This window comes from Lampris incognitus, chromosome 4, assembly GCF_029633865.1.
Source record: "Lampris incognitus isolate fLamInc1 chromosome 4, fLamInc1.hap2, whole genome shotgun sequence".
NCBI lineage: Eukaryota > Metazoa > Chordata > Actinopteri > Lampriformes > Lampridae > Lampris > Lampris incognitus.
Window position 1 is genome coordinate 34274362 of NC_079214.1, and position 26726 is coordinate 34301087.

The 26726-nt window shown below is 41.8% G+C and overlaps 1 protein-coding gene across 3 annotated transcripts in view; it reads right to left on the minus strand.

Moving 5' to 3' along the window:
* ppfia1 (PTPRF interacting protein alpha 1) overlaps positions 1-26726 on the minus strand; it is a 100427-nt gene that overhangs the window by 2097 nt on the left and 71604 nt on the right. Inside the window, exons 17-28 of one of the 3 annotated variants that reach the window (XM_056279455.1) lie at positions 23634-23865; positions 18608-18735; positions 17968-18140; positions 17726-17819; positions 15784-15865; positions 15435-15635; positions 11512-11574; positions 6014-6189; positions 3604-3701; positions 1826-2001; positions 594-662; positions 201-369 (exon numbers count right to left, since the gene is read on the minus strand). In XM_056279455.1, the coding sequence (XP_056135430.1) occupies positions 201-369; positions 594-662; positions 1826-2001; positions 3604-3701; positions 6014-6189; positions 11512-11574; positions 15435-15635; positions 15784-15865; positions 17726-17819; positions 17968-18140; positions 18608-18735; positions 23634-23865 (1661 nt within the window). Of the gene's footprint in view, positions 1-200; positions 370-557; positions 663-1825; positions 2002-3603; positions 3702-6013; positions 6190-11511; positions 11575-15434; positions 15636-15783; positions 15866-17725; positions 17820-17967; positions 18141-18607; positions 18736-23633; positions 23866-26726 lie in introns of all 3 variants that reach the window. The other 2 variants (XM_056279457.1, XM_056279456.1) reach the window with 2 other exon arrangements.

Sequence of the window (26726 nt, forward strand, 5' to 3'; positions counted from 1 at the left end):
ACCGCCTATCAAGAGAATCTTTCTACTTGAGTTAAGTAGCAGTAGTGACATTACGTTACCAGCCATGCAAACCAAACAGACAGACGGAAAGACACACAGACAGACACACACGCACGCACGCATGCACGCACCTCTTTCTTGCATACACAAGAACATATAAGTACACACAGCAGTGACGTGCCACTGCTTCCTCTGCCTACCATCCATGGGGCTCCTCTTTGGCTGAGTGGAGGGAGACGCTGAGCTGCTATTGGTCACTCGGAAGTTGGCGGGCAGGGTGTCTGATGAACCAAGGGACATACCCCGCATATCTTTGGGCCGGAACTTCTTCCTCCACGACGGGGCACGTCGGAAATTTTTATCCTCATCCTGGGTGATAAGCGGAGACGAAGCAGGTTAGCGAGACAAATACAAAAAGACAGCCACACAGAGACAAATACACACAGATCGAAAGACAGAAACAAAGAGTAAGAGAGAGGTATAAGCGATTGAGAGGTAAAAAATTATGGGGAGATAGCTTCAAAATGATCTTTTAAAGTTTGCATAATTGTGCTGACCAGCAGTTTACTAGTCTGTGCGTGTGAGTTTGTCACCTCTTCCATTCTCCTCTCTGTGCCAATGGCTAGCAGACTGTTGTATTCTCGCTCAAGAGTTGCTCTGGCCTGAACGGGAGGAGCCACAAGATGACAGGGGAGAGAGAGAGAGAGAGGATATGGTCCATCAACTAAAAAAAAGGATCGCCTCAACTTAAATCAGTTTTACAAACTTTGTGGTATTTGAGTGCTACTTACATTTGAAATACATCGCTGATATTACAGCTAATTATAATTAACCATTTCTATGTACGCTAAATAGCTCAGTATCTTCGCTGGACCAACACTGGCCCCAAGACTGACAGATGCTGCTGCTGATAGCTACATTATACAACCAAAGCTACTTTACACAACTTGCCTGAAACTCTACAATTGTTCTTAAGTTTCTGAAGCTGGTGTCATACAATCTTCCTAAAGCGTTTGACACCCTTTTCTGTTATCGCTGGAATTCATTCTTCATTAATGCCTTTTGTCTGACAGGCCTTACTTTCAGCTCACCTCAACCTGTGTAAGTTGTCATTTAGCTCATTTGGTACAGGGTGCTGCTGTTGTAGTAACTAGCAAATTACTGGTGTATTGCCTGAGATGTAGGCGGCAAATCCCCCACCCCCAAAGCCTCTTCACACTCACATCTACATTCAAAGTAATACCCATCTCTATCTCACCAAAGTGAATACCAAAAAAGTGATTGTGCACCCAAGCCCTACTATGAAATACTTCATTGTTGCAAAACGCATTTATTCCAGTTTTGTCTTGGAAATGGGATTCAACAAGATTTTTCATTGCTTGGTGCTGTCGAGACATTAAATCCTGTTTGGTTGAATCAAACTGATACCAAATTACAATACTAGTATGTGTCTTAACACGTAGCGCAACAAAACTGTTTGCTAATAATGAAATATATGATCAGCCATTAAATACTGGGACAAGGTGTAAATTTGGTAACTAGTGACTTACAAAAAGGTTGATAAAATTTCAACAGAAATATGTTACAATTTGTTGCATCCTAATAATTGGAGAAGATCTTGGGATTTCAGTGTTTTTAAATTAATCTATGAATTTTTAAGATTCATTATTAAGCCCTTCGGGTTGTACAATGAAGGCAATATCATAGTCGATCGATTGATCAGTCAGTTGACTAATAGTTGACTAAAATGCTATACATTTGGTGAGTGTGTGTGTGTCTGTGTATGAATATACATGTTTGTGTGTAAGTGTGTGCCTCTGCATACATGTGTGTTCTGTGTGGGGATCTGCAGCAGCAGAGCCAGGGAGTTGTGGTCAAAGGTTTCATCCAGGGCAAGCAGAGCTCCATGGACTCCGCTCTCATACAAGTTGCTACTGTACTCCTTCAGTCCAATGGCCTGAACCCAGCTGATCACCCGCTCATTGCTCCAAACCAACACATCTGAAATGGTGGGAGACCACAGTTAGTGCACATTTCAGGGAGCGTATGGAAGAATATAAATTTTCATCACTTTGAGCATTCTGGAAAACACTGTACACACTAAGTGGGATTATTGAAAGGGCTTTATGTAATATTTCAGCTAAGGCATAAGGCATATAACGACATATCATATAACGACGGCAGAACTGTCACATAGGGTGTGCCAAGTGTGCGACTGCACAGGATCTCGCGCCTGGCCTGCAATTAAAAAAAAATTATATATATATATAATTTATTTATTGTTTTTAATGACTATTCTTGACCCAACATTCTTCTAAAATGAAATTCCTGTGTGTCAATTCCATTATGTATTGTCAAGGTCACATGAAAAAAAATCTAGCAAATTATTCAGGTCTTTTCATTTTTGATAGTGCATCGTTATGTCACATGTGCTCCATCTCGCTGCTCACTGCGAGGAAGAAGAAGGGGAAACAATTTTAGCTAGATGACAGCTTGACCGAATTCATAAACACGAGTCAGGTGCTGAGAAATGGTAAAAAGATAAAAAGGATGACTTTAACAAGTCACTGAGAGGATCCCTAGATAACATTGTTAACAGTTCCAGTGATGTGGTGAATAGCTATATGCATGACTGTGACCATAGGCTACGTGTAATGACCAGTCTGAAAAAATGATCTAAAATCTGAATGAAATGTAGGCTATAGACCTGAAATATTGAATTGTAACATACAGGTGCATCTCAAAAAATTAAAATCTTGAGGAAAAGTTCATTATTTTCCATAATTAAATTCAAAAAGTGAAACTTTCATATATTCTAGATTCATTACACATAAAGTGAAATATGTCAAGCCTTTTAAAAAAATTTTTTTTAAAAATCTTGATTATTACGGGTTACAGCTCATGAAAATAAAAAATCCAGTATCTCAAAATATTAGAATATTACAGAAGACCAATCAAAAAAAGGATTTAAAATACAGAAATGTTGACCTTCTGAAAAGTATGTTAATTTATGCACTCAATACTTGGCCGGGGCTCCTTTTGGACGAATTACTGCATCAGTGCGGCATGGCATGGGGGCAATGAGCCTGTGGCACTAAAATACAGAAAATAATGAACTTTTCCACAATATTCTAATTTTTTGAGATGCACCTGTACTGTCATACTTCAACATGTCAAAATAAAGTGACAACTGAGCTGACTTGATGATGTAAAACCAATAGTTTTACAGTTGATTTTTTTCCCTTTGAAAGACTATAATAGCAAAAAGTCATAGCTGAGACTGTGCATGATGATGCTGTATTATTCTACTTTTTAAAAATGTACTGCACAGAGCTTATGCATGCAGCAGAACTAGAATAGCTATGTGCGTGTGACTATGATTCATGTGCATGCATGTCAATGAGCAGGACCTCACACATCAAGTTCACACAGGGCCTCACCCCCCCCCCCCGCAATGGCCTTGGAGATAGGGCAGGGGGGAGGATAACATGCAGCTAAGGCCTTCAACCAAATTAGACCGGCTTGTGACCCAAGTGTGTGATACAAACAGTTGTTTCATCAAAACTTTTAGAGACCTTGCAGTAGAAAGTAAAACCAAATTACTATTGAACTCAAGCTGACACTCTTCCCTTCTCCTCTCCAGCTCCTTCCGGTCATAGTTGAGCCTCCTCAGACACATAACTCCACACTGAAAACTGTTCCTGTTATAGAAACAATCACACAGTCAAATACAGACAGGCATGAGACTTATTTTGGTATAGAGCAAGTTTTGTAATTTATTTTACATGCATACAATCAATTTAATGGATGTTTCTTTCTCTAACATGACAACTTGCACATTTGTCTTTCAATTAGCACAACTTAATTCCCATTTAAACATTGACTATATCATGGGTGACTGCTTTATCAACTAGTAGCTGGTACTCTGATCCCCTGGTGTTGTTTCCTATGTCCTTCTGAGTTTCAGCAACCAGACAAGACAGACCAACCTGAGCACTGCCTGGACTGACTAAAAGAAGGCCTACGATTCAATGCCCCATACTGGAGTGCTTGGCACTATACAAGGCCAACAGGACACTGATAACCTCAGATCATCACAAAGAGTGGATATGGATACAAGTTCAGAAGTGGGGTAACCATCAGTCATCTCCTCTACATGGATGACATCAAGCTGTACGCCAAGAGTGAATGAGACATTGATTCACTCCAGAATATACAGCGATGACATCAGGATGTCATTTGGACCATACAAGAGTGGCCAAATGATGACAAAGAGAGAGAAGGTGATCAGGACTGAAGGGGTGGAGCTACCAGAAGGCAGAATTTCAGACATTGGGACAGTTACAAGTACCTGGGTATCCCACTGGCCAATGGGAGCCACGACAAGAAAGCAAGGAAGTCAGATGTCTGTGAATGTTCTCATTCATCCAGGTCATGGTTATCCAAAGGAGTTGAATCAAGTGCAACTGGACTTGGTATATATCCGTGAAGACGTTTCGTCTCTCATCCAAGAGGCTTCCTCAGTTCATGCCTTTCTGACTAGACCAAGCTAGTCTGACTGGCTGGTGATGAGACTCAGAATTTATCCTCTTGGAGTCTTGTCAGAGCTATAGATGTCTGTCAGAGCTATAGCTCTGACAACGACTCCAAGAGGATAAATTCTGAGTCTCATCACCAGCCAGTCAGACTAGCTTGGTCTAGTCAGAAAGGCACGAACTGAGGAAGCCTCTTGGATGAGAGGCGAAACGTCTTCACAGATATACTATACCAAGTCCAGTTGCACTTGATTCAACTCCTTTGGACAAGGAAGTCAGCCATAGCCAAATACCTCCCGAAAGTAGGGCAGGTCCTGAGAAGCCAGCTCAATGGTAGGAATAAGATCCAAGCCATCAACAAGTATGCCACACCTGTCATTACATACCCAGGATAATAAACTGGCCACAGGAGGAAATAGAGCCCACAGATGTCAAGACACGAAAACTCCTGACAATGCACGGAGGATTCCACCCGAAGTCCAGCACCCTGAGACTGTTCAGGCAGTGAAAAGAGGGGGGCAAAGGACTGGTGAGTGTCAGAGCAACTATCAGGGATGAAACAAGGAGCATTCAAGAGTACATCCGGAACATGGCCCCCAGGACAAACTGCTTAGTGAGCACCTTAGGCAGCAGAGGACAGAGAGTGATGAGGAAGAAGAGGAGGAGGCATCGTGGAAGACTAAGCCCCTCCATGGGATGCACCATCGGCTGATAGAGGGAGTGGCTGATGGTAAGAAATCCTACCAGTAACTAGATAAGGCTGGTCTGAATGACAGCACAGAGGCTCTGATCATGGCAGCACAACAGCAGGCACTCAACACCAGATCCATAGAGGCAGGAGCTACCACAATTGACAGGAGCCACGATGCAAGCTGTGCAAAGATGCCCCTGAGACAATGCAGCACATAATAGCAGGGTGTAAGATGCAGGCTGGGACAAATTACACGACAGGCATACCACCAAAGGGTGGTATGCCAGATGGGAAATACCACCAAAGGTGGTTGAGAACAGGAGAGCTAAGGTGCTGTGGGACCTCAAGTTCCAGACAGACTAGCAGGTGCTGGCCAATCAACCAGATATAGTGGTGGCTGACAAGTAGCAGAAGAGAGCAGCAGTGATAGATGTGGCAATCCTGGCTGACAGCAACATCAGAAAGAAGGAGCATGAAAAGACAGAGAAGTACCAAGGGATGAAGGAAGAACTGGAACGGATGTGGAAGGTGAAGTCCAAATTAGTCACTGTGGTAATAGGAGCACAAAGGCTGTGAACTCCAAACTGGGAGAGTGGCTCTAGCAGGTTCCAGGAACAACATCTGAGGTCTCTGTCCAGAAGAGTGCAGTCCTAGGAACAGCTAAAATATTGTGCAGAACCCTCAAACTTCCAGGCCTCTGGTAGAGGACCCGAGTGGGGGTGTAATATATATACATACACACACACGTATACCAGATAATTAATTGGGTATGGGTACCGTCTGTTACCTGTGGAAACTGTCCACCATTTTGAGCTGTCCCCGAAGGTCCTTCTTGGTGAGATGGTCCAGCATGCGGGCGTCCACCAGGGACTCCATAAAATAGGAGCGATACTGTGGCAGACCTAGGCTGGGCAGCCACTCATTGCCTATCCACTCATGGTTCATGTCTCCGTATGCCAGCGTCTGTGGTCAGAGATGACATGGCTCAAAAATATGTAACAGCGTCATCCACACCAGCTGAACAGAAAATCATCTTTTTGTCTATTTTTCAGCTATTTCATCCATGCCAAGTGAAATAGCCATAATAGTTCCCGCATACATAAGTAGAGAATCTAAAAAAGCATAAATAAGTAGAGATGACCTCTCACTGGTTCTTGTATGCATAGACTTTACATTGACATTGTCTTGTACTAATTTTTAGACACAGATCCAGTGCTCTAATATACAAAGGCCACCAATCATATACATATTTATATTAGTTTTTACTTTTCATACCACCTTTGCCTTTCTTTTTTTTTATCTCAGTAACTTCACATTTCTCTTCCTTTATTTTGTGACATGTTCAAGTGTCACAGTGAGCAATATATCAAGTGATTTCCTGGTATGTGGGTGGGTGGGTGGGGGGGGGGGCAAAGCTGTCATTTTGATTCTCATTTTTCCAACCATTTCAGTGTAGAATAATGTAGATTCAACCCAACTCCATGCTGGATATGCACTGCATTCTCTCAGAATAGGCCTGCTCAGGGAGATTAAGATGATTGGCTAACTAAATATGTTTTGGAGTTTCAGTTTGACAGCCAAATGGCTAGCAATTAGGAGCAGTGCACTACTATGCGGCAGTTGTGTGCAGTTTATATTCCTGTGAGCACTGCAATATTCTACTGAATTACAATTTTCGGTTTATCAAGTTTAAATATGGTGGATATAAAAAGTCTACACACCCCTGTTAAAATGGCAGGTTTTTGTGATGTAAAAAAATTAAACCCAAGATAAATCATGTCAGAACTTTTCCCATTTTTTTTTTAATCACAACCTGTTAAAATAAAGTGAAAAATAATCAGAAATATTTTAGGGAAAAAAGATAGAAAAATGACAGCAACCTGGTTGCATGAGTGCACTTATGCATTCACGACTACTGCAATTCAATAGTCGTCAACTACTCTCAAAAAGAAGTTGAGTAGTCGATTAATCGCAGGATATCACCTTTTCTTCTTTTTTTTTTTTACCCAATAGCAATGATCAAATCTCATCAAAAAGGTCTCAAATACAACCAGTGAAGGGTTTACTAATGTAGGCAGGACTAACCTGGGGCTAGATAAAATAGCAGAGTCCTTGATTGGCTCTGAGACGCGGTTTACAAATGAGCCGCAACCGTATTGGACTAAACCCCCAGCAGCCTGTCTGAGCTGGAGACCGTTTGACTGCAGTAACAACGTAACTGCTTTCTTGCAGGTGTTTCAGTTTAACTAGTGAGCATGTTCCGCTGACTTTCACCTGATTGCGTCCGTGGCTGTCGTAGTAACGACAGCTATTGAAAAGCCTAAAAACCTTACATTATCTTAAATTGAATGTTCAATACAGTATATAGTATTTGTCTGGTCTTTGTCTAATATTCAATCTCTATATGCTCCCACTTGCACGTTATACAGAAACACAAAATAAATTACCATAATTATGCAGATGATTCACAACTGTACATATCCCTATCTTCTGATGACCTAGCTCCCATATGTTCCCTAGTTCAGTGTATTGACGACATTCCTTTATGGATGTCAGCTAACTTTTTACAACTGAACAAAGACAAGACAGAAATACTTATTTTTGGTGCAGACTCAGAGACAGAGAATTGCAGCTCATCTCAGCTCTTTGTCTCTGCAGTGCAAAGGTGAAGCTAGAAATCTTGGTGTAATCATAGACAATGATCTAAATTTTAAGAGCCACATCAATCATCTCACAAGATCAGCCTTCTACCATCTTAAAAACATTTCAAAACTAAGGGGCTTTCTATCAATATCAGATTGTGAGAAATTAATCCATGCTTTTATAACAAGTAGACTAGACTACTGCAATGGACTATTCACCGGCCTCCCAAAATCAGTTGTGCACAAACTACAATTAATTCAAAATGCGGCAGCACGCGTTCTCACCAGAACTAAAAAGTAAGAGCACATTAAACCTGTTCTTAGATCGCTGCATTGGCTCCCTGTTAAAACTAGAACTGATTTTAAAATTATTTCAATTGTATACAAAGCGCTAAAGGGCCTTGCACCATGCTATATAAAAGACATGTTAATTCCTTATAAACCAGCAAGAACTCTCAGGTCCAATGGCAGTGGTCTTTTAACCATCCCTCATGCTAGGTCTAGAGCAGGGGAAGCTGCATTTTCTATTTACGCCCCAAGTAGATGGAACGCCCTGTCTGAGGACCTGAGAGAGGCCCCAAATCTGGACACATTTAAAAGCCGGTTAAAAACCTTACTTTTTATAACAGCGTACAGCTAAATTCATAGTGTGTGTGTGTGTTTTATATATTTTGCTATTTTTATATATTCTGCTCTGTTGTTACTTTTAATTAATCAGTGTTTATGGCACTTTTAATTGTTTTACTAACTCAGTTTTAAACTTGTTTGTACTTTTATAAAACTTGCCTGTACTTTTATTTATTTATTTTGCGAGGGGGGAGATTTTATTGATTTAATTGTTTTATTGTGTGAAGCACTTTGTGTTACATTTGTTTGAATGAAAAGTGTTATACTATACTCTGATTGATTGATTGATTGAATCTGATGGTCCTTTTTGTCCTACATTATGTTAATTAAACAGTGTCGCCCACAAGAAGCATTCACATTTCTTGAAGTTACTTTTAATGCGGGGGAAAAGGATTAGCAGAACAACTAGCATTTAATGAGGAATTTTACATTATATAGTTACAGGTTAAATGATTGAATATGGGTCAGTTTCCGATTGAGGATAACAGTATAAAAGTTTTGGAGGGATGTCTTGTTCTTGGTAATGTCACTGTTGTGCCATATTTTCTCCACATGTTGATGAGTGTTTTCACTGTGTTCCATGATATATCTATCCATTATCCAAGTTGCTTATCCTAATCGAGGTCATGGGAAGCTGGAGCCTATCCCAGCAGTCATTGGGCAGCAGGGACACCCTGTACAGGCTGCCAGTCCATCATCTCTCTCCCACCCCCCTCCAATTTAGTACAGCCAATTGACCATATAAACTCCACAGAGGACGACCCGGGACGACCCCCAAGGTTGGACCACCCCATATATCTAATCCCTTGGAAATTATTTTGTACTCCTCGCCTGATCGATACCTTTCAACAATGAGATCCTGTTAATGCTTTTTAAGCTATTTGTGGACCAAGGCTTTTGTAGTTGGTTGCAACCAAGATGTCAGGAAAATCCAACAGGAATAGCTGGACTTTATTTGGGGTTAATCAGTCACTTTAATTGATGGCAGGTGTGTACTAACTACTATTTAACATGAGTTTGAATGTGATTGGTTAATTCTAAACACAGCAAAATCCCAAATTATAAAAGGGTGTTCACACTTACACAACCAAGTTATTATACATTTTGTATTTTTTCTCCCCCCCCCCTAAAATAATTCCAATTGTTTTTCACTTTTTTTGTAGGTTGCAATTTCTAAAAAGTGGAAAAAGTTCTGACATGATTTATCTTGGCTTTTTTTTTTTAAATATCACAAAAACCTGTGATTTTAGCAGAGGTGTGTAGACTTTTTATATCCACTGTCATTTTACTCAACATGCCTAAATAGAAAAATAAGGTATTCTCATCCAATAACATTTTTCATGAGTTCATGAATCTGTAAAGACATCCTGTGCAGAGATTTCTATTTGCACAACTGTCGAATTCTTCAAAATGTATCTGTGGTTTTAATACTGGAACCCTAACTCACTACACTGTTGCCACAAGGTTGGCCTTTAATAACTTTATCGTTGTGTTCCATCAACACAAATATCAGATCAAACTGCACAGTTGCCACTTACAGTGTCAATTAAGTGACACTGAGTCAAATCAAAGTCACATAGGAGGAATGGGAATTGTGATGAAAAGAGAGCACTTCAAGCACTCCTCAAAGATTGTACCTCGTTTCTGCAGGGATTTTTGTAACAAACTAATATAAACTAGAATACGATCCTCTTTATCCCTGGCATTAACTTGTGTCTAATATCTGAGTCGTTTACTTGGTTTCATTCAGTACCATTCAGCAATGCCTTATAATATTTACCAGTCATTTCATGCTTCGGTAAAAAAGAAATGTCAAAACTGCCTTTAACATTTTGAAAATTTGAAATTCTACCATTATGACAAGTGTCCTTAAGTTGAATTTAGATCGTGTAGAGACTTTACTAAGGTCTTTCCCTTTGTGAGATCTGGACATATAGTTTTGTAGTTACAAATAGTGACAGAGCAAGAACGGTGGACAATCACAGGAGAGAGAGAGAGCGAGAGCGAGCGAGAGAGAGAGAGAGAGAGAGAGAGAGAGAGAGAGAGAGAGAGTGAGTGAGAATGTGTGTAGCGGGGGCGGGGGTGTTGGGGAATGTGTGCAAACCTGGGCCCAGCTACCCTCGTCATCCTCCTGGTGTTAGCATGGTTAGCATAAGCGTGGTGAGAAGAGAAGAGAGGCGGGGAGTTAGTGAGGCAGCAGTGCTGGGTTAAGGCAGTTTCATGTGCACACCATGACATTCGGGGTTATTTAAACACAACACAGAGCTATGGCAACTCAATGCAAGGCCTCAAAGTGTAAATCAAAGTTAAACCACGTTGGGAGTGGACATTGTATTGTGTATTGCTTATGCCAGTGATAACTTTACAATGTCAAACTAAAGGTTTCTGCTGCCAGATAGATGTACCATAAAATTACACAGGTGTTAATTTCCCTGAGATAACAACACCTTCTCAGTGGTCACTAATTAATTGGTACATTTTTTCCACAACTGATCGTCAAAAGATCCTTTGTACCTGATCTCTATGTCCTCAGACTGATTGAAATAAGTTATATACAACAGGGCTGCATGACAGTGACACTTACAGACCACACACACACACACACAGACACAGACACACACACACACACACAGACTAACAACACCACATTCACTTTTTTTTGGTTCAATATTGTGTAAATTAATTGCTTTTCAGAGCTTAAATAAATGTGTTATGATTTGATTTTGTTTTGATCAACTGAACAGTTATACAACACACAAAAAACGTACACACTAAGAACTACAGTGAGCTAATACAAAAAGCAGGCAAAGCAGCTATATCAAATCTAAAAGGCTTCGTTTCAAGTTGCCAACCAAATCACACAATTTCCAATGGTTGTCCAATGCAACATTGTGCAGACATTAATATAAGACTGATGTACTAAATTACTAAGATTTGGATGACTTGGAACGTGCCTCAATAGTCACACCACAGGGCCAAGCAGCCACAAGGGGCCAGCCAATCAGAGTAGACTAACCGTGGGGGGTGTGGCCGCCAAACTTTCCATCTCTTCGTGCGTGACCCAAACGTTCCCCGTGGACTGATCATGTAACACCCCCCAACCAATCACAAGTGAGAGAAACGTGTAAAAGGAGAAGAGTGACATGGGGACAGGAATAAAGAGAAATAAAGGGGAAAGGAAATGAAGCACTTGTTCATTTGCAGTTTGTTAAAAAGTTAGGTTAGCCAACAAAAAAGAAATAATCAAAACAGAAATTCAGTCTGACCCCATTGTTAGAAAGTATTTGTGTTGTTTAGGTGTTAGCTTGGTGGCAGCAGTCATGCCCAATCAGATGGTGAGGAAGGTTAGTCAGATAGAGGGCTAGGAAGAATTAAAAAGACAGCTTCTGATACAGCTCGATTCATCTGAATTGAAATGGCACAACATGATCATCTTTATCAAAGAGATATTGAAGTCACGTGGTATTTCTGAGTTTCTTTGCCAAATTACCTATACTGCATTTCTGGGGATTTGTGATGTATGGGGTTTCTTTGCACAAAAGCAGGTGGAGTTGAGGTGATTATAAAGCTGGGGCTTGGATGTCAGGTCTGTTTCTGATTCGGTTTATTTGTCACTGCAGATGCAGTCTGTCCCTAATTTAACAGGAATTGGTTGGAGCACATGCACTGCAGCTGTGTGGCATTATCCTCATATAACCACACCTTCCTATGAGTTTCAGTTTAGCAGAAGAGATGAATACCATGTGACTACAGTAGCTCTTTAAAACTGTATATATTCATGTGTGTACGTGGCTTGGTATAAACATGTATGAGAGTGTAAAATGGTTCAGCATATTTCAAACTAACTGGTTCATGTAACATTTTGTATGAACACATCTGACACCAAGTTATTTCATACCTTTTCTGAATCAACTATACTTGAAGGTGGGGTGAACAGTTCTACATCATCTGTATGTCTGGGCTGCACCCTCCATGACAGGCTACACAACCTCTCTTCAGGAATTCTATATTTTTTTGGGGGGGGGGTTTTCAAATGGCAATAAGAAGAGTGAAATAGATTCTGAGACCAGTGAATGCTCTCAGAGGGTTTCTATTCAACACTCTTCATGGTGAACAGTGAGTAGACTATACAGTTGTGGAAATAATCAAGTGAACAAGATGGAAATTGTCGTAGCATACTTATACACAAGCGTCCAAACCCTGGGGTTCGCATCACCAGCTAAGCCAAATGTCATAGAGAACACAATTCATTTGTGGGGCCCAGATAGGGGTAATGAGTTGTAGGGCTGCACGATATACCGTTTCAGCATCATCATCACGATGTACGCATGCGCAATAGTCACATCACAGGACGTGCGATGTAAAGTAAGACAAATGAACTCAAACAATTCATGCTACAAGTTTTTGCTGCTTGACGCAAAAGAAAAACTTGCACGGTTCTCATTTAGTTATATCAGAAGTCTGTCTGATATAATATAATTTACTCCGATTTAAGGGTTCTTGGCTACACAGAGTTTGTTGCTAGTGGGTGACAATCAGGCTCTGCATGCACAGCGAACCACCAATCACAATCTTTCTTGATCAGTTTATCAAACAACCAAAGCAGGCCCCGCTAGTCATGGACCACAACCTGAAAATGAGCGAGGAACAGAAGAACAACACCGAAAAAACGATGTGGTTGCAAAAAGAAAAGCAACTTCAGTTGTATGGATTTTTAGAATTTAAAATTATCTTTAAGACCAGGTGTTCTTTTTTTCTTCTTTCGTTCATTGTTGTTTTTATTTTGGTGAAGTGCAGACTACAAATTGAGAATTTTGGACCATGCATATTTTGCAGCATTTATTTCCAACCCGTATCAGGATGCCTATTTGTCGCTGTTGATCATTCTCTGCCTGCCGTGCACTGGGTGCACACAGAAGTTTTCAGCTCTCATGCTAGGATGGCCACATATTTATACACAACTCTTCCAACAAAAACTAAAATCTCTACAATTCGGCTTTGTTTTATTATTATTTTCTACTACTGCTACTTTTGGCTGTTCCCGTTAGGGGTCGTCGCAGCAGATGATTTGTTTCCATCTCTCCCTGTCCTCTGCATCTTCCTGTCACAACAGCCACCTGCATGTCCTCCCTCACCACATCCATAAACCTCCTCTTTGGCCTTCCTCTTTCCCTCTTCCCTGGCAGCTCCATATTCAGCATCTTTCTCCCAATATACCCAGCAACTCTCCTCCACACGTCCAAGCCATCTCAATCTTGTCCCTCTTGCTTTCTCTCCAAACCGTCCAACCTGAGCTGTCCCTCTAATATACTCATTCCTAATCCTGCCCTTTTTTGTGACTCGCAATGAAAATCTTAGCATCTTCAACTCTGCCACCTCCAGCTCCGCCTCCTGTCTTTTCTTCAGAGCCACTGTCTCCAGACCATATAACATAGGATTTTTTAAATTATTTTCTATGTAGAATCCTTTTTTATTATATTTGCTTTTCTTTTTTTATTATTTTCTTTTTTTATTATTATTATTTTCAATGCAGATGAAATCACCCCAATCTTTGTAGAATGACTAACAGAACTAAAATGGAAGGAATATCTGTATGCCTGTCCTTTGATTTTCTTGACAACCACTCATCCGATTGACTTCACACTTAGCGGGTGTATTGCTGAAGACCTAAGGAAGTGCAGTGTCGAGTGTGAAGTTGTTCGGGAGAGCAGTTGTCGAGAAACTCGAAGGAAAAAGCACACATCCAACATACATACTTTTTTTTTTTTTTAACATGATGATGCTGGTCGCGTGGCTTGGGTCCTGAGCTGTTCCGGTGGCGTCTGGTCACTGCTTGGCATCCTGCGCATCATATTCTTCATAAATTTTAAAAGTCCATTATAATGCCGTTTATCCTCTTTCAACGTTGTATTCTGTAAATTGTGTAAACACAACATCCACTGCACGTTGTCCGTCTTGGGAGAGAAATCCCTCCTCTGTTGCTCTCCCTGAGGTTTCTTCCTATTTTTTCTCCCTGTTAAAGGTTTTTTTTTTTAAAGAAGTTGTTCCTTATCCGATGAGAGGGTCTAAGGACAGGATGTTGTGTTGCTGTAAAGTTTACTGAGGCATATTTGTAATCTGTGATATTGGGCTATACAAGTAAAATTGACTTGACTTGACATCCATAAAGACAGAGAGGCTCTTCCCGTGGCGACCGGATGGACAGTACTACTCTGCCATTGCAACCCACATTGTAGTTGGAGGGGGGATTACACCCAAACAGGCACTGCACTAGTTCTTTCCAGCTATTCAAGTCATCCGCTGAAAATTCTTGTATTTTTTCATATCGCAACAGATATCGCAGAAAAATATATTGCAATGTGAGTTTTTTTTTTTTGATATCGTGCAGCCCTAATGTGTCCTGCCATTACAAATAGTGATTTACACAAGTGTTGGGGCACTTCTACAGCCACACTGGCATCTGGGGGAAATAGCGTGAGCCGTTGCACATGTTAGGCCCCCCTCCGAGAAGCCTGCTGCTGGCAGGCAAAGGAAAGCGGTTGGTGGCTCAGTGTATACTGGAGTATGAATATCTTACCACCATAGCGGTTGTGCAGTGGCAGGACCTTGAGGTAGTAAGGAATTGGGCATGACAAACTGGGAGGAAAGGGGAGTGAGAGAGAGAGAATAAATGTGTAGACCACGGGAAAGCCTGCCAATTTTTATACCTGAGCATTCCTGGCCAATTGCTGCAGAAGTTCAATGTAGAGTTTTGAATGTCAGCTTAGGAATTTTACAGAAATCTTTGGACGCAGAGCTCTACAACTGTGGTAGTAGAGCTTTACACAAGTAATTGACATTTCAAACAGGATTTTGTTTGAAACTTGGAATATGTCAAAGGACGTGTGTGTGCATGCACGTGTATTTGTGAGCTTGAGTTAGTCAGAAAGAGGACAGTACCGTTCTGGATGTGGGAGGGGCAGAGGGGCTGGTGAGAGACATGATTTCCTGTATGGCCAGGCGGAGTTTGAGACGGTGCAGTGGGTTACTGATGCCAATCTCCCTCTGGATCTCTGTGTCCGAAAGCGCCGACATAATGGCTCCACTCTTCACATTGGCACGGCACGCGGCAACATACCATGCTGGCATGCCTACCCACAGCTGGGAGAGGGAGAGAGAGAGAGAGATAGAGAGAGGGGGGGGGATGGAGAGAGAGAGAGAGAGAACAGGTAGATGTGTTAATAGATAATGTAAGGAAGGCATTTGTAAATGAATTCGAGTTTTGTGGATTTATGTCCTTGTGTGTTACCTCCAGCCAGACCACAACGGTGGGACCATCCCACTGAGCAAACGGCAGGCCCTGCCTGCGAGCCTCCTCCAGCAATTCATGCCTGAGACGAAGAACATGCATTTAACAAATACAATGGGTGAAGTTCACTCACCCAGAGAAACATACCAACACATAATCTTAACACACAGCAAGACCCGTACGACCCTTTGCACACTCAAAACTGGAGTTAAAATAAGCCTTCTGAACTCACACACAGGAATCAGAAAGAAACATGCAAATTCAAAGAGAGAACATGAGAGAAAAACAAAGAGAATCAGAAATTTATAAACACTGAAATGGAGAGATACTCTTCTGGGAAACTATTGAAAGATGTATTTAGTTTAATATATTAGCCAAACATGGTCCTTAGCAGACCATAACTGCTTGGCAACCCCCCCCCCCAGCTTTATGAAAGACTCCACCACCAAAAGTTCAACCAGTTTTTTTTTTGTCTTTGCCAAGCCTCCAAAAATGGGGTCACAGCCAGTTGTGGTTGCGCTGAGGGACAATTGGCAGTGCAGCTCTCTCCTATAACCAGTGCTTTGAGGATCCTCTTGGAATGAGGGTTTAGTACAGAAGCATTCCATTCTAACCACTGGATCAGTAGAGGACAGATGACATGCAAATAGGGGAATAATATTTAAGACAGGAGAAACATTTGAAATAGCCTTCTAAAGACTGCATTCATTTCATGCAGGTACTTGAGTTTGCCATCAAAAGTTCAATAATCTGCAATACAGTGACGCTGAAATTGAGGTTTGTCTGGACACTGTCATATAACAAAGAATCTCATGGCTTGTGGAACTGTCATTAAGAAGTTGCTGATATTTTAAACCTGGTGACCTGCATTGATAAAGATACAAGTTGTTAAACTTTGGTGACTCTCACAGTAAGGTTATGAGTGAGCAATCTGTATTTGGCTGCTAGATAGAACTGTGTGTCACATCTGAACACACGCATCAGACTGTGATGTGCTATAACTGAAAAACACATTATAAAGTGTCAAAATTTTGTCTCTAGTCTCTTTATTTTCTATAAATTACTTCGGGTAAGTGTTATTCTTACAAGGTTTATAGCACGGAGATCCTAAATACGAGCAATTTAAGTTACATTTGTAATCATTGCTGTTGTGGATGGGGAAAAATTAAGACTCTTCAAATAACTATTTTTTACTGATTGTATTGTCTAACTTCCAAGCACTAGTAGAGAAACCCCAGAGTCAGTTTTGCAGTTAGGTAAAAAGCAAAGAGGTACACATTCTTGTTGGTTAGACTCCTCTGAACAATGCAGGATAGAGATAAGCACAAAAAAGCCACCAGGCATAGGGAGGGACAGCTGTTTGCTTTCTTAGGAGTTACTTGTGAGGGCTAAGTGAAGCCAAGTGTGGAAGATGACAATGCAAAACAGGAGCGACATTACCAACTTACCCTGTCTTTGGACTACACATGGAATGGGAAGGGGAATGATAACACACACAAAAAAGGAGGGGGGCAAAACATTTAAAGAATGAATTAATGCTGATTAAAGAGTCTAAAAGCAAATTATGAGATGTACAATGGCTAAAAAAAAACATGTTTTTTTTAAACTGTTAATGAAACAATGTAACTGATTGCAGTGGGTGATTGCAGCAGACAGGTGTGAAATAGAAGGGGTGTGTGGGGGTGGACTTCAGAATTGCAGCGTGAGTCAGTTGGCAGTGAATCAGATTGAAGAGCTGGCTCTGGACCACAATTAGAACAATCTATAAGTTTTTAAATTGCAGTTTTCTATTTTATTTAAATTCTCAACTTTTAGTAGGCCTATTCTCTTGTCTTTTGACTATGATGAGTATTCGATTGTTATTGAACTACTGTTTGTGTTTTTGTACTGTTGCATTTATGTACATTTTTGGGAGGACGGAGACAGTTTGGAGGACACCTACTTCTTTTGGAGCTTCCTGTTTTTCTCTGCAGGGCCTCCTAGAGTCCCCATGCCCAGGCCATCCTTGGGAGAGCTCTCAGTCTCAGGAGTACAAGCTAAGAAGACAGACAGATGGACAGAGACATCGATCTGAACTCTGACAGGGTTTGGTAACAAGCTGAGGACAAATTCAATAACCAGTGTAAGAACAAAGTTGGCAGTTTGGTGCTGTGTCCTGGGGTGAATCAAGGGCTGCTGTCTGACCTTGGCTAGGGTTGTCCTTGCCAGGCAGGCTGGGCCGTCCCTTCTCCTTCTTCCCAAATAGGCGACCGATAGAAGACTTGATGCTCTTCTTCTTGGCTGCTTTGTTAAGGGAGTCTTGGCTGCTGTTGCTACTGCTGGGGTTACTGCCTTGGCCATCCTGTAGGCTGGTCAGACTAAGACACCACGGGAAAGAGAGCAAGCGGGAGACAGACCAGAGATGAAGGCGGAGGGATAGAAAGCGAGTGGAGGGTTGAGGACAGAGACAGAGGGAGAGCAGGGGGAGAGAAGGGAAGGAAATGAGGGCGGAAAGGGAAGGACAAACCAACCTCTTGTCAAACTTTAGGATATAACTAATCAGACCATTCCTGGTTCAAGTTTATCAATGGCAAAGTAATGTTGCACATATTAGGAATATGTCTAGGTAGTATGCATAAAGTAAATGTCCAAGGACATTAAAACATTTTCAAGTAAGAAGAAATAAAAAACATTCAACATCATCTGTGACAAGTATCTTTTTATGAAGTCTTGTTTCATCTTCATGCAGCAATTTTTATTAATTACCCTTTGTTCCAGCTGTGCACAGATTTTATAAACTGAAGGGGCTCGACAGAGTAAGACAAAAAGAGGATAGAGGTCTCACCCCCGGATGTCTCGAATGTCTTCGTGGCTTGCAGTGTGGCCCGCTCCCTTGTGGAGCCGCATGGAGCGCGGGGTTGTGGGCGGTGACGTCTCACACCGGATAGTGGCCTTGTCATCCTGAGCAGACTGCTTGGTAAAGACAGATCAAGGATAGAGGGATCAAAGTTTGTAGGTTAACTGATTCTCACTTTCAGACCGCATAGATGCCTGCAGGAGATGTGAAGAAAAAAAAAACCCATTCAGGATCAATTTTCCATGCATGGCTGTGGATGGTGGAAACCTGGTTTGATAGGTAATCTCCCTCCAAGGGAAATGAGTTATGTTATTAAACCATGTTGTGTGTTAAAGTCTGACTTTTGACCTCACCTTACACGGCACCTTCTCTCCCCAATATCTTTCTTATGGATCCCACTGTAGGTTGTTTAATGGAGCAAAAATGCCATAATAAATGTTGTTTGGAATAAAAAATATAAATAAAAGTAAAACTGATCTTTTAGAATCACAATCCATTGAGAGTTCTACAAAAACAAATCACAATCTTCAATCCCCTTTTAATGAAAAGTTTCTAAGTCACAAAGAGCAATAATTAAAATAATCATGTAAATTCTGCAAAGACTGATTGGGAAACAAATTACAAAAAAAAAACAACTTAGAAACCTACCCTGAGAAGAACTGACATGGTGATATGTTTAGTACATAATATTTCCCCAGAGAACGTCTTACAATCTCAGATGACTTTAGGTCAACATGTTGAGATGTTTGGGAAACAGTAGATGATTATGTATGCAGAAGGATATGGTTATAGTGGATGTCTCTATCTATGTAGATAGAAGGAGCATGATAGGAAGGAATGAAGAAGCTGAATATGTTGGGATGGGCATGAGAAGCTAGGAGATGATAGTCGAGGGGATTGTATATGAGACGGGAGGCAGGGGGCGACAGTGAGAGCTGATCTCCTGATTACCTTCCTGCGGTGCTTGCGCAGGTCACTAGGCTGAAGCATGGCAAAAAAGGAGAGAAGAAAAAAGGAGTTAGTGAGACGCAAGGCACACTGCTAGTGGAGCCCAAGGAAACCAAGCCACGCACAGAAACACACACACACAGGATAGGACAAGATATAGCTACACAAGAACACAAACACACATGCTGTGTCACTCGCTCCCTCTCTCACACACGCACGCGCACGCACGCGCACACGCACGCACGCACGCACACACACACACAGATTGCACATAGGCAAACAGAAGTTCAGGAGAGAGTTCAAGTTGAAAGTTAAAACTTGGTAATTAAGATGGATCAGAAGATGAGGTCCGCTGGAATAACTCAGGTGTTGTACAGCACATCCTTGCAGATAAAGAAGAAGAAGAAGGGGAAAAAAAACAACACGGCAAATCCATAGGTTGGGATGGGGGCAGGGCAGGTGGGGTGCACCCTGCCTCAACAAAATACAACAAAGAATTGTTTACATTTTCAAAGAGAATTTCAAATTTTTGTTGTCCATTTAGGGAATGAGGGACTAGCTTTAGAACAAATCCTGGTCTCAATATTTCACTGTGTCATACCCAGCAGATGCTGATTCAACAAAGTTAGGTAGTAGTTAGCCTTGCAGCTGGGGGGTTACTTGTGAGTCCCATCAGCAGGTTTAAAGCACAGGTTACAAATACCTTGAGCGAGCAGCCAAACACTTTGCAAAGTGGCTTTGCTTAATTCGAGATTATGCACATTGCTAGAGGCAAAGAATATTGCATCTGAACCAATGAACTAAATCTGATCTACAGTGAGAATTTCCACTCAGGATGGAAAAAGGAGGAGGACATCTCCCAATGTACATTCCTTACAGACCTGACATTAGCAGAGCAAACAAACCATCAGCGTGACACATTTCTTTCGGGTTTTTAATCACTCACTTCCTCTCCTCGACTGACAGAGGGACAAAGGCAAAAAGAGATTAGTGCACTATAAGAGGGAAAACTGGCAACAGGTAGGAGACAAGTACGCAGAGCAATGAGTAATGAGGTGGACATGTCAAAGACAAGTCACAGAACATCCCCTTCTATGTCATCTTCAACTAGGGATGACAATTTTGACTAACTTATAACTGATGTTTCCATGACAAATGTGAAAGTTAAGGGAAGACTGCACCCAAAAACAACAACAGGCTCAGTAATTAGAGCACTGTGCAATCACAGAGATGGTGATTTGCTTGACCAAATTTACTCCATGTACATAGACTACATTGTTTTCTGTTAGCACCACCCAAGGATAGTGTGCTATGACATCACATACTTGGGAAGTAAAAAATTAAGAGACTACAAGGAGAGAGGTGGGATGGAGCAGGAGCTCAGTGCTCATCATTTTGATTCTCAAACAATCCAGAGCAGATCCTGTGTCTCCTGGAAAGGCACAGCAGCCACATTTACGGCAATACACCTGAAATTGTTGGGACAGAAAAATTATCTGTGTGGCTCCACTGAAAACCTTTTGGATGATTTAGTTTTGAAAAATCTAGTATCTTGCCGTACTTGAATGGTCCAGAATACAGCACCGAAGAAATTTGCTGTTTGTATGGCTGCTGTGTTGGCTGTACAGACAGCTACAGCAAGCGGGAGTACCAAGTAGCTGGCTGCTGATGCTGCCGAAAGCCTTCAGAGACTGGTAAGCATGCCAGCAGAAACTGAATCTGTTTCCATGACTTTCATCATTACATAAATAAACTTGAACAACGAATGGGAGTGACCCATGGTTAAGGAATATTTTGTTTAATCAAGTTATATGCTACTTTGTTGAGAGAGAGGAAGAGGGAGAGAGAGAGATAATAATCATTGTTGTTGTTGCTGTTATTATTATAAGCATTGTTGTACTGTGTTGTTGTTTTACATGCTTTGGCAATATGTACACATATGTCATGCCAATAAAGCACATATTGTATTGTATGGAGAGAGAGGGAGAGAGAGAGAGACAGCGAGCATTTCAAAGCATTCAAATCCAAGAGCTAAGAAAGAGTCCCCTCAGTCAGCTGGTTCTGAAACTAACTAACCCCGTAACCACTAACATAGATGAGCTTCAGACTAGCACTGTTACCAACCAGATTAGAGTAAATCAAATCATCAGACAATGCAAAAACTCATATTTGGAACTTTGGGACATAGAAACCAAATCACAACACAAATCAGAATGTTATCGGGCCCTAAAAAGAGAACACAAATTGGCTGACTAGCTCTCCACTGTCAGAGATGGTAAGCAGAGACACATCCTTACCAAGGCTCAGTGACCACAGTCTAGCCATTGAAAAGGGCAGACACAAAAAGTCTTGGCTACCAAAAGAGCAAAGAATATGTGGTCACTGTATGGCAGGTGAGGCCGAGACAGAGATCCACTTCCTCCTAAATTGTGAAAAATTCCAGAGAAAAAAATACCAGGAGAAACTGGAAAATCAGATTCCAAATTTTCTACTCCTAGATGAGAAAGAACAATGGCCACTTATTTTAGGAGAGGGCCAAAGTGCACACCTAGCACCACAATGTGTCAGAATGCCATAGCCTAAAGGTCAGTGAGTGACCAAAACATTCTCAATTACTGTCAGTTGCTGTTCAAGTGCTGTTCTATGTTTCTGCCACCTTTTTCCTTTTTTTTTTTTTTTTTTTTTTGGTACTCTGTTGACCTGTTTTGCTGTCACCTGCTTTGGCAACATTGTAATAATTGATGTAGTCATGCCAATAAAGCATCACGGAATTGAGTGAGGGCGAGAGCGAGAGAAAGAGACAGAGAGAGAGACAGAGAGCGGGCTTATTAGAAGCATTACTGCCGTAGTGGCGTGTCTAGATTGCATCGTCACACAATGCTTGCTGGTTCATATATTAACTGCAGGACAAGCTCCTCAAAAGGGGGAAAGACCATGTTCTCTGTAAATATGAGTTATACCAAAACAGTTCAAGTTTTAACAGACAATACAGAACATCAGTACTTCCTGGATGTGCATATTGAGGGGTGAAATTTCACTAAAAAAAATAAAATAAAAAATAACAGCATAATGTACCAGAGATTAAAAAAATGAAATTTTCAAGTCCACTTTTCTTTTTAAATTTAAGCTAGGCCTTTTAGCTTTTAGTTGACAAGATAGGATGTACAAGATGAAGAGACATGCAACAAAGGTTCTGTGGCTGGATTTGAACCTAGAGGCTGCAATCAGGCTTAAGCCTGCATGACACATGCCTAACTGCCTGAGCAACCAGGAAACCCCAACTCATAACTGCTTAACATGGGCCAAAACGTATTCATTTAAAATGTAAAGGAATTTCTAAATATGTGTACATATAGTGTGCAATATCTGGCTATAGTGTGAAATAACTGATACTCCATGACACGGCGCATCTGTGGAGATAAAAGGAAGAGATGAGGCAGAATGCACCAACCCACCTACGGAGGAAAGGAGCAGGCAAGGGAGAGCACTATGGGTACCTGGAAGAGGTATGGTGCATAACTATAGGCTTGTGGGGGGCCAGGGAAGCTAGTGGCACCATATGGCAGGTAAGTAACTGTCTGCTGGGAGAAGTAGCTCTGGGTGACATAGGGGTCATAGCAATGGTGCTATGGGCAGGGGTTGGTTATATACACACAGTGTTACATATTCTCATACACATAAAAACATTGTTAGTATATTCATAAACACACTGATGGTCATGCTATGCAAATAAATATGGAATAGCCAAAAGCATGAATATACAGTATGAGTAAATTAAACCAATGCTACAAGTGCCAACAACATCAGAACTCCAAAATGTAAAAAAAAAAAACCCTAATAAACATGAAATATACAATTCTTATTCTTGACTTAGACTGATCGAATGGAACAAATCAACATTACTGTCTTGAACTGAACCAAAAAGTGTGATTAATCTCCGAGTCCTGTGAGCAACTCTTCAGAGAAGACACTAAAGTACAGACAGTCTGTAGGGATAAGAAATGTATGAATTACAGGGCACATGGTCTGTTACAGGAGAGACAGAGGAGAGAACGAGAGGTATTACCAGGGTCATGACGCCCATGCGATCCATCTCTCTGTTGGGGCTGCGGGGGATGCGTCTTGGAGTGGACTGGCCAGAGCCTGGAGGAGAGCCTCCTAGGGAGGAGCCCCCACCCAGCGAAGGAGGGATCGAGCTCATGGAGCGGAAGCGGCCACCCAGGCTCTCGCCGCTACCCACCCGGCATTCAATCTCCTCCGCCCGCATGGCAGTGCTCTCTTTCTCCTCTTGGATCATTCTGCCACAGAGCGAGAGGAGGATAGAATGAAGAGAAGAAGACAAAGACTGCAGAGATGAACAATGGAAACTGCTGTGCATTACAACTAACAGCATTTCAATAATATAAAGTGTCTGCGATAAAATAAATATGTTGCAATGGCTCCATTTAGATGGCCGCGCGAATTCACATTTGCAGCGACCTCACCCAGTACCGTCCGTGCAGTGTTTTTGTCTACGTCTAACTTTGTGTCTTTGTTTGATGGCTGGGAGAGCTGGCACTGGATCAGCTGGGAGAGCTTGGTCTGCTGCGTCAAAGAGGAAACACCAAGGGCGGTCTGACAGGATGTGGAAGCGGGGCAGGCTAAGCTAACTGCTAGCCCATGCAGACTGGCAGTTCCAATAACACTAAGGGCAGTCTGGCGGTGGCCTTGCCTAGCATTGACTGTGTTTTTGGTGTCGTCATGTGGAGTGCGGGGAGGTGTGTCAAAGGTGTCTGGCTGGGAGAGCTGGCGTTGGATTGGCTGGGGGAGCCTGGTCTGCTGCATCTGGTGGGCCCAGGGACCACGGTCCTGCCTGGAGCTGCGCCCGAGGAAACACCGAGGGTGGTCTGACAGGACACGGAAGCAGGGCAGGCTAAGCTAATTGCTAGCCCATGCAGACCGGCAGTTCCGATAGTCATCCTGGCATTCACTCTCTTGGACAGTGAAAGATTTTTTTTGTAGTTTGCATATATGCGTTCTTGTGGTTTGGATATGTGTTTTTGTCTTTGTGCTGCCCTGCTGTGGGCTGGGGGAAACGATACTTCATTTCATTTCATGTGCACAGGTGCATGGAATAAAATGACAAATAAATGTTCCTGATTAACACCTGATATTACCAATGTGATCTACGTATGTGTTCATAATGTTCTCATATAATTGTTTGCATTACGTCTACATTTAGATTGGATTCCTTTTTCATGTGCACCATTCAAAATGAACAAGTAAGTTCAGATAAACTGTCATCTGAAATATCTAAATCTAGCTTTTGTAAAGTGAGAAGAAACAGAAACAAGTTGATATTTTGTGAATTGTGTTTGCAGCTGCTGTGAAAATTACCAAATTAAGTTGTTCACTGTGGGTGAGGTAAAGGAGATTAGAATAGATTGTTTTATTAGCCACACGACCAAGGCTGGTGGAATTTGGTTTTGGTACACATTGAACTCTGTAGCACAATACATACATGGACAACAACAGACACGCCACATATTATCACAAACAATAGTTACACAATAACAGAAATAAACATATCATGCATAACAATTAGGTAAATGGTGGTATTTATGCCAATGGTGTGTGAGGCGGGGACTATAGGGAGGAATTCAGAGTCCTGATGGCTGGGGGGGGGGACTGTGAAGCATTTAGTCTCAGTGGACAGTGACCTGGAGCGTCTCCCTGAGGGAAGAAGCTGGAAGAGGTAATGGGCAGGATGTGAGGGGTCGGAGATGATCTTTTTTGCTCGCTTTACAGTCCTGCTAGTAAGTAGAGATTCAACTGAGGGGAGTGGGTTGTCTATGATTTTAGATGCCTTGTTGACAATCCGCTGCAGTTTTTTCCATGCTTGACTGTCCGTGCCGCCGTACCATACTGTAATAGAAGATGTTATGATGGACTCAATAATGGCTGAGTAAAACAGAGCTTTTGCAATGATGTGTTCAGTGTTAATTTTCCACTTCAGGTTATTGCTGATGTATGTTCCAAGGAATTTAAAGAGTCGGTGGTGATGATGGGGTCTCCGTTCATTTATATGGGTGTTTTGGGATTCGGAATGCATCAGAAGTCAATAATGAGTTCTTGGGTTTTGGCTGTATTAAGCAGAAGACTGTTGTTTGTGCACCAAGTGACAGCTTGGTCTACGTCAGTGCGGTACTGGGTTTCATCACTGTTGGAGATAGGCCTACAATGGCTGTGTTGTCTGTGTATTTTATTATTTTCACAGAGCTATCCGTGGATGTAAAGTGGGAGGTGTAAAGTGAGAAGAGCCAGGGGGAGAGAACACAGCCCTGAGGAGCACCTGTACTGAGAGTACAGGTGCTCATCAACCTTCACCCTCTGTAGCCTGTTCCACAGGAAGCTCCGAATCCAGTGGCATATGGCTGGGTCAATGTTCATATCCAAGAGTATGGTAAAGAGTTTGAGTGGGTTGATGGGGTTGAAGGCAGAACTAAAGTCTATGAACAGGATGTGTGCGTAGGTGTTTGGTGATTCCAGGTGTTGCAGGGCATGGTGCAGGGCTATGCTAACTGCATCCTCACAGACTGGTTGGCTTGATAGGCAAATTGATATGGGTCCATCATTGGGGAGGTGTAAGATTTCAAGTGTGACAGAATGATGCGTTCAAATGCTTTCATGGCCACAGATGTTACGGCAAATGGTCTGAAGTCATTGAGGCAGGTGATCTTGAGTGAATATGTTTGAGATTTGGCTGATTTTGAGATGATGGCAAATTTAAGAATGAGTCATATGTTTGACTGTATCCTACAGGGGTAAAATTTCCACTGCCAAGGCAGTACTTTTTCTCCACTAATGCAAGCACAGCATACAGAATATAATTATACCTGGCTGATTCTGTCAGATCCAGCCCAATAGGAGTCGGACTGTTTTTTTCTTTTTTCAGATCATATCCAACCGCAATTTGACCACAAAGAGGGCTGTGCGCGATTACAGCGTTTTCCTCATCCAGACACGATATCCAGATACAGGCCGCATTTTAATACCACTTGTTAAGAGGTCAGTGTTGCAGGTCACAACCCAACAAGATATACACTATATTAAACCTACAGGAGCTTTTATGACATCCCATTCTAAATCTATAGGCATTAATATGAAGTTGGTCCCCCCT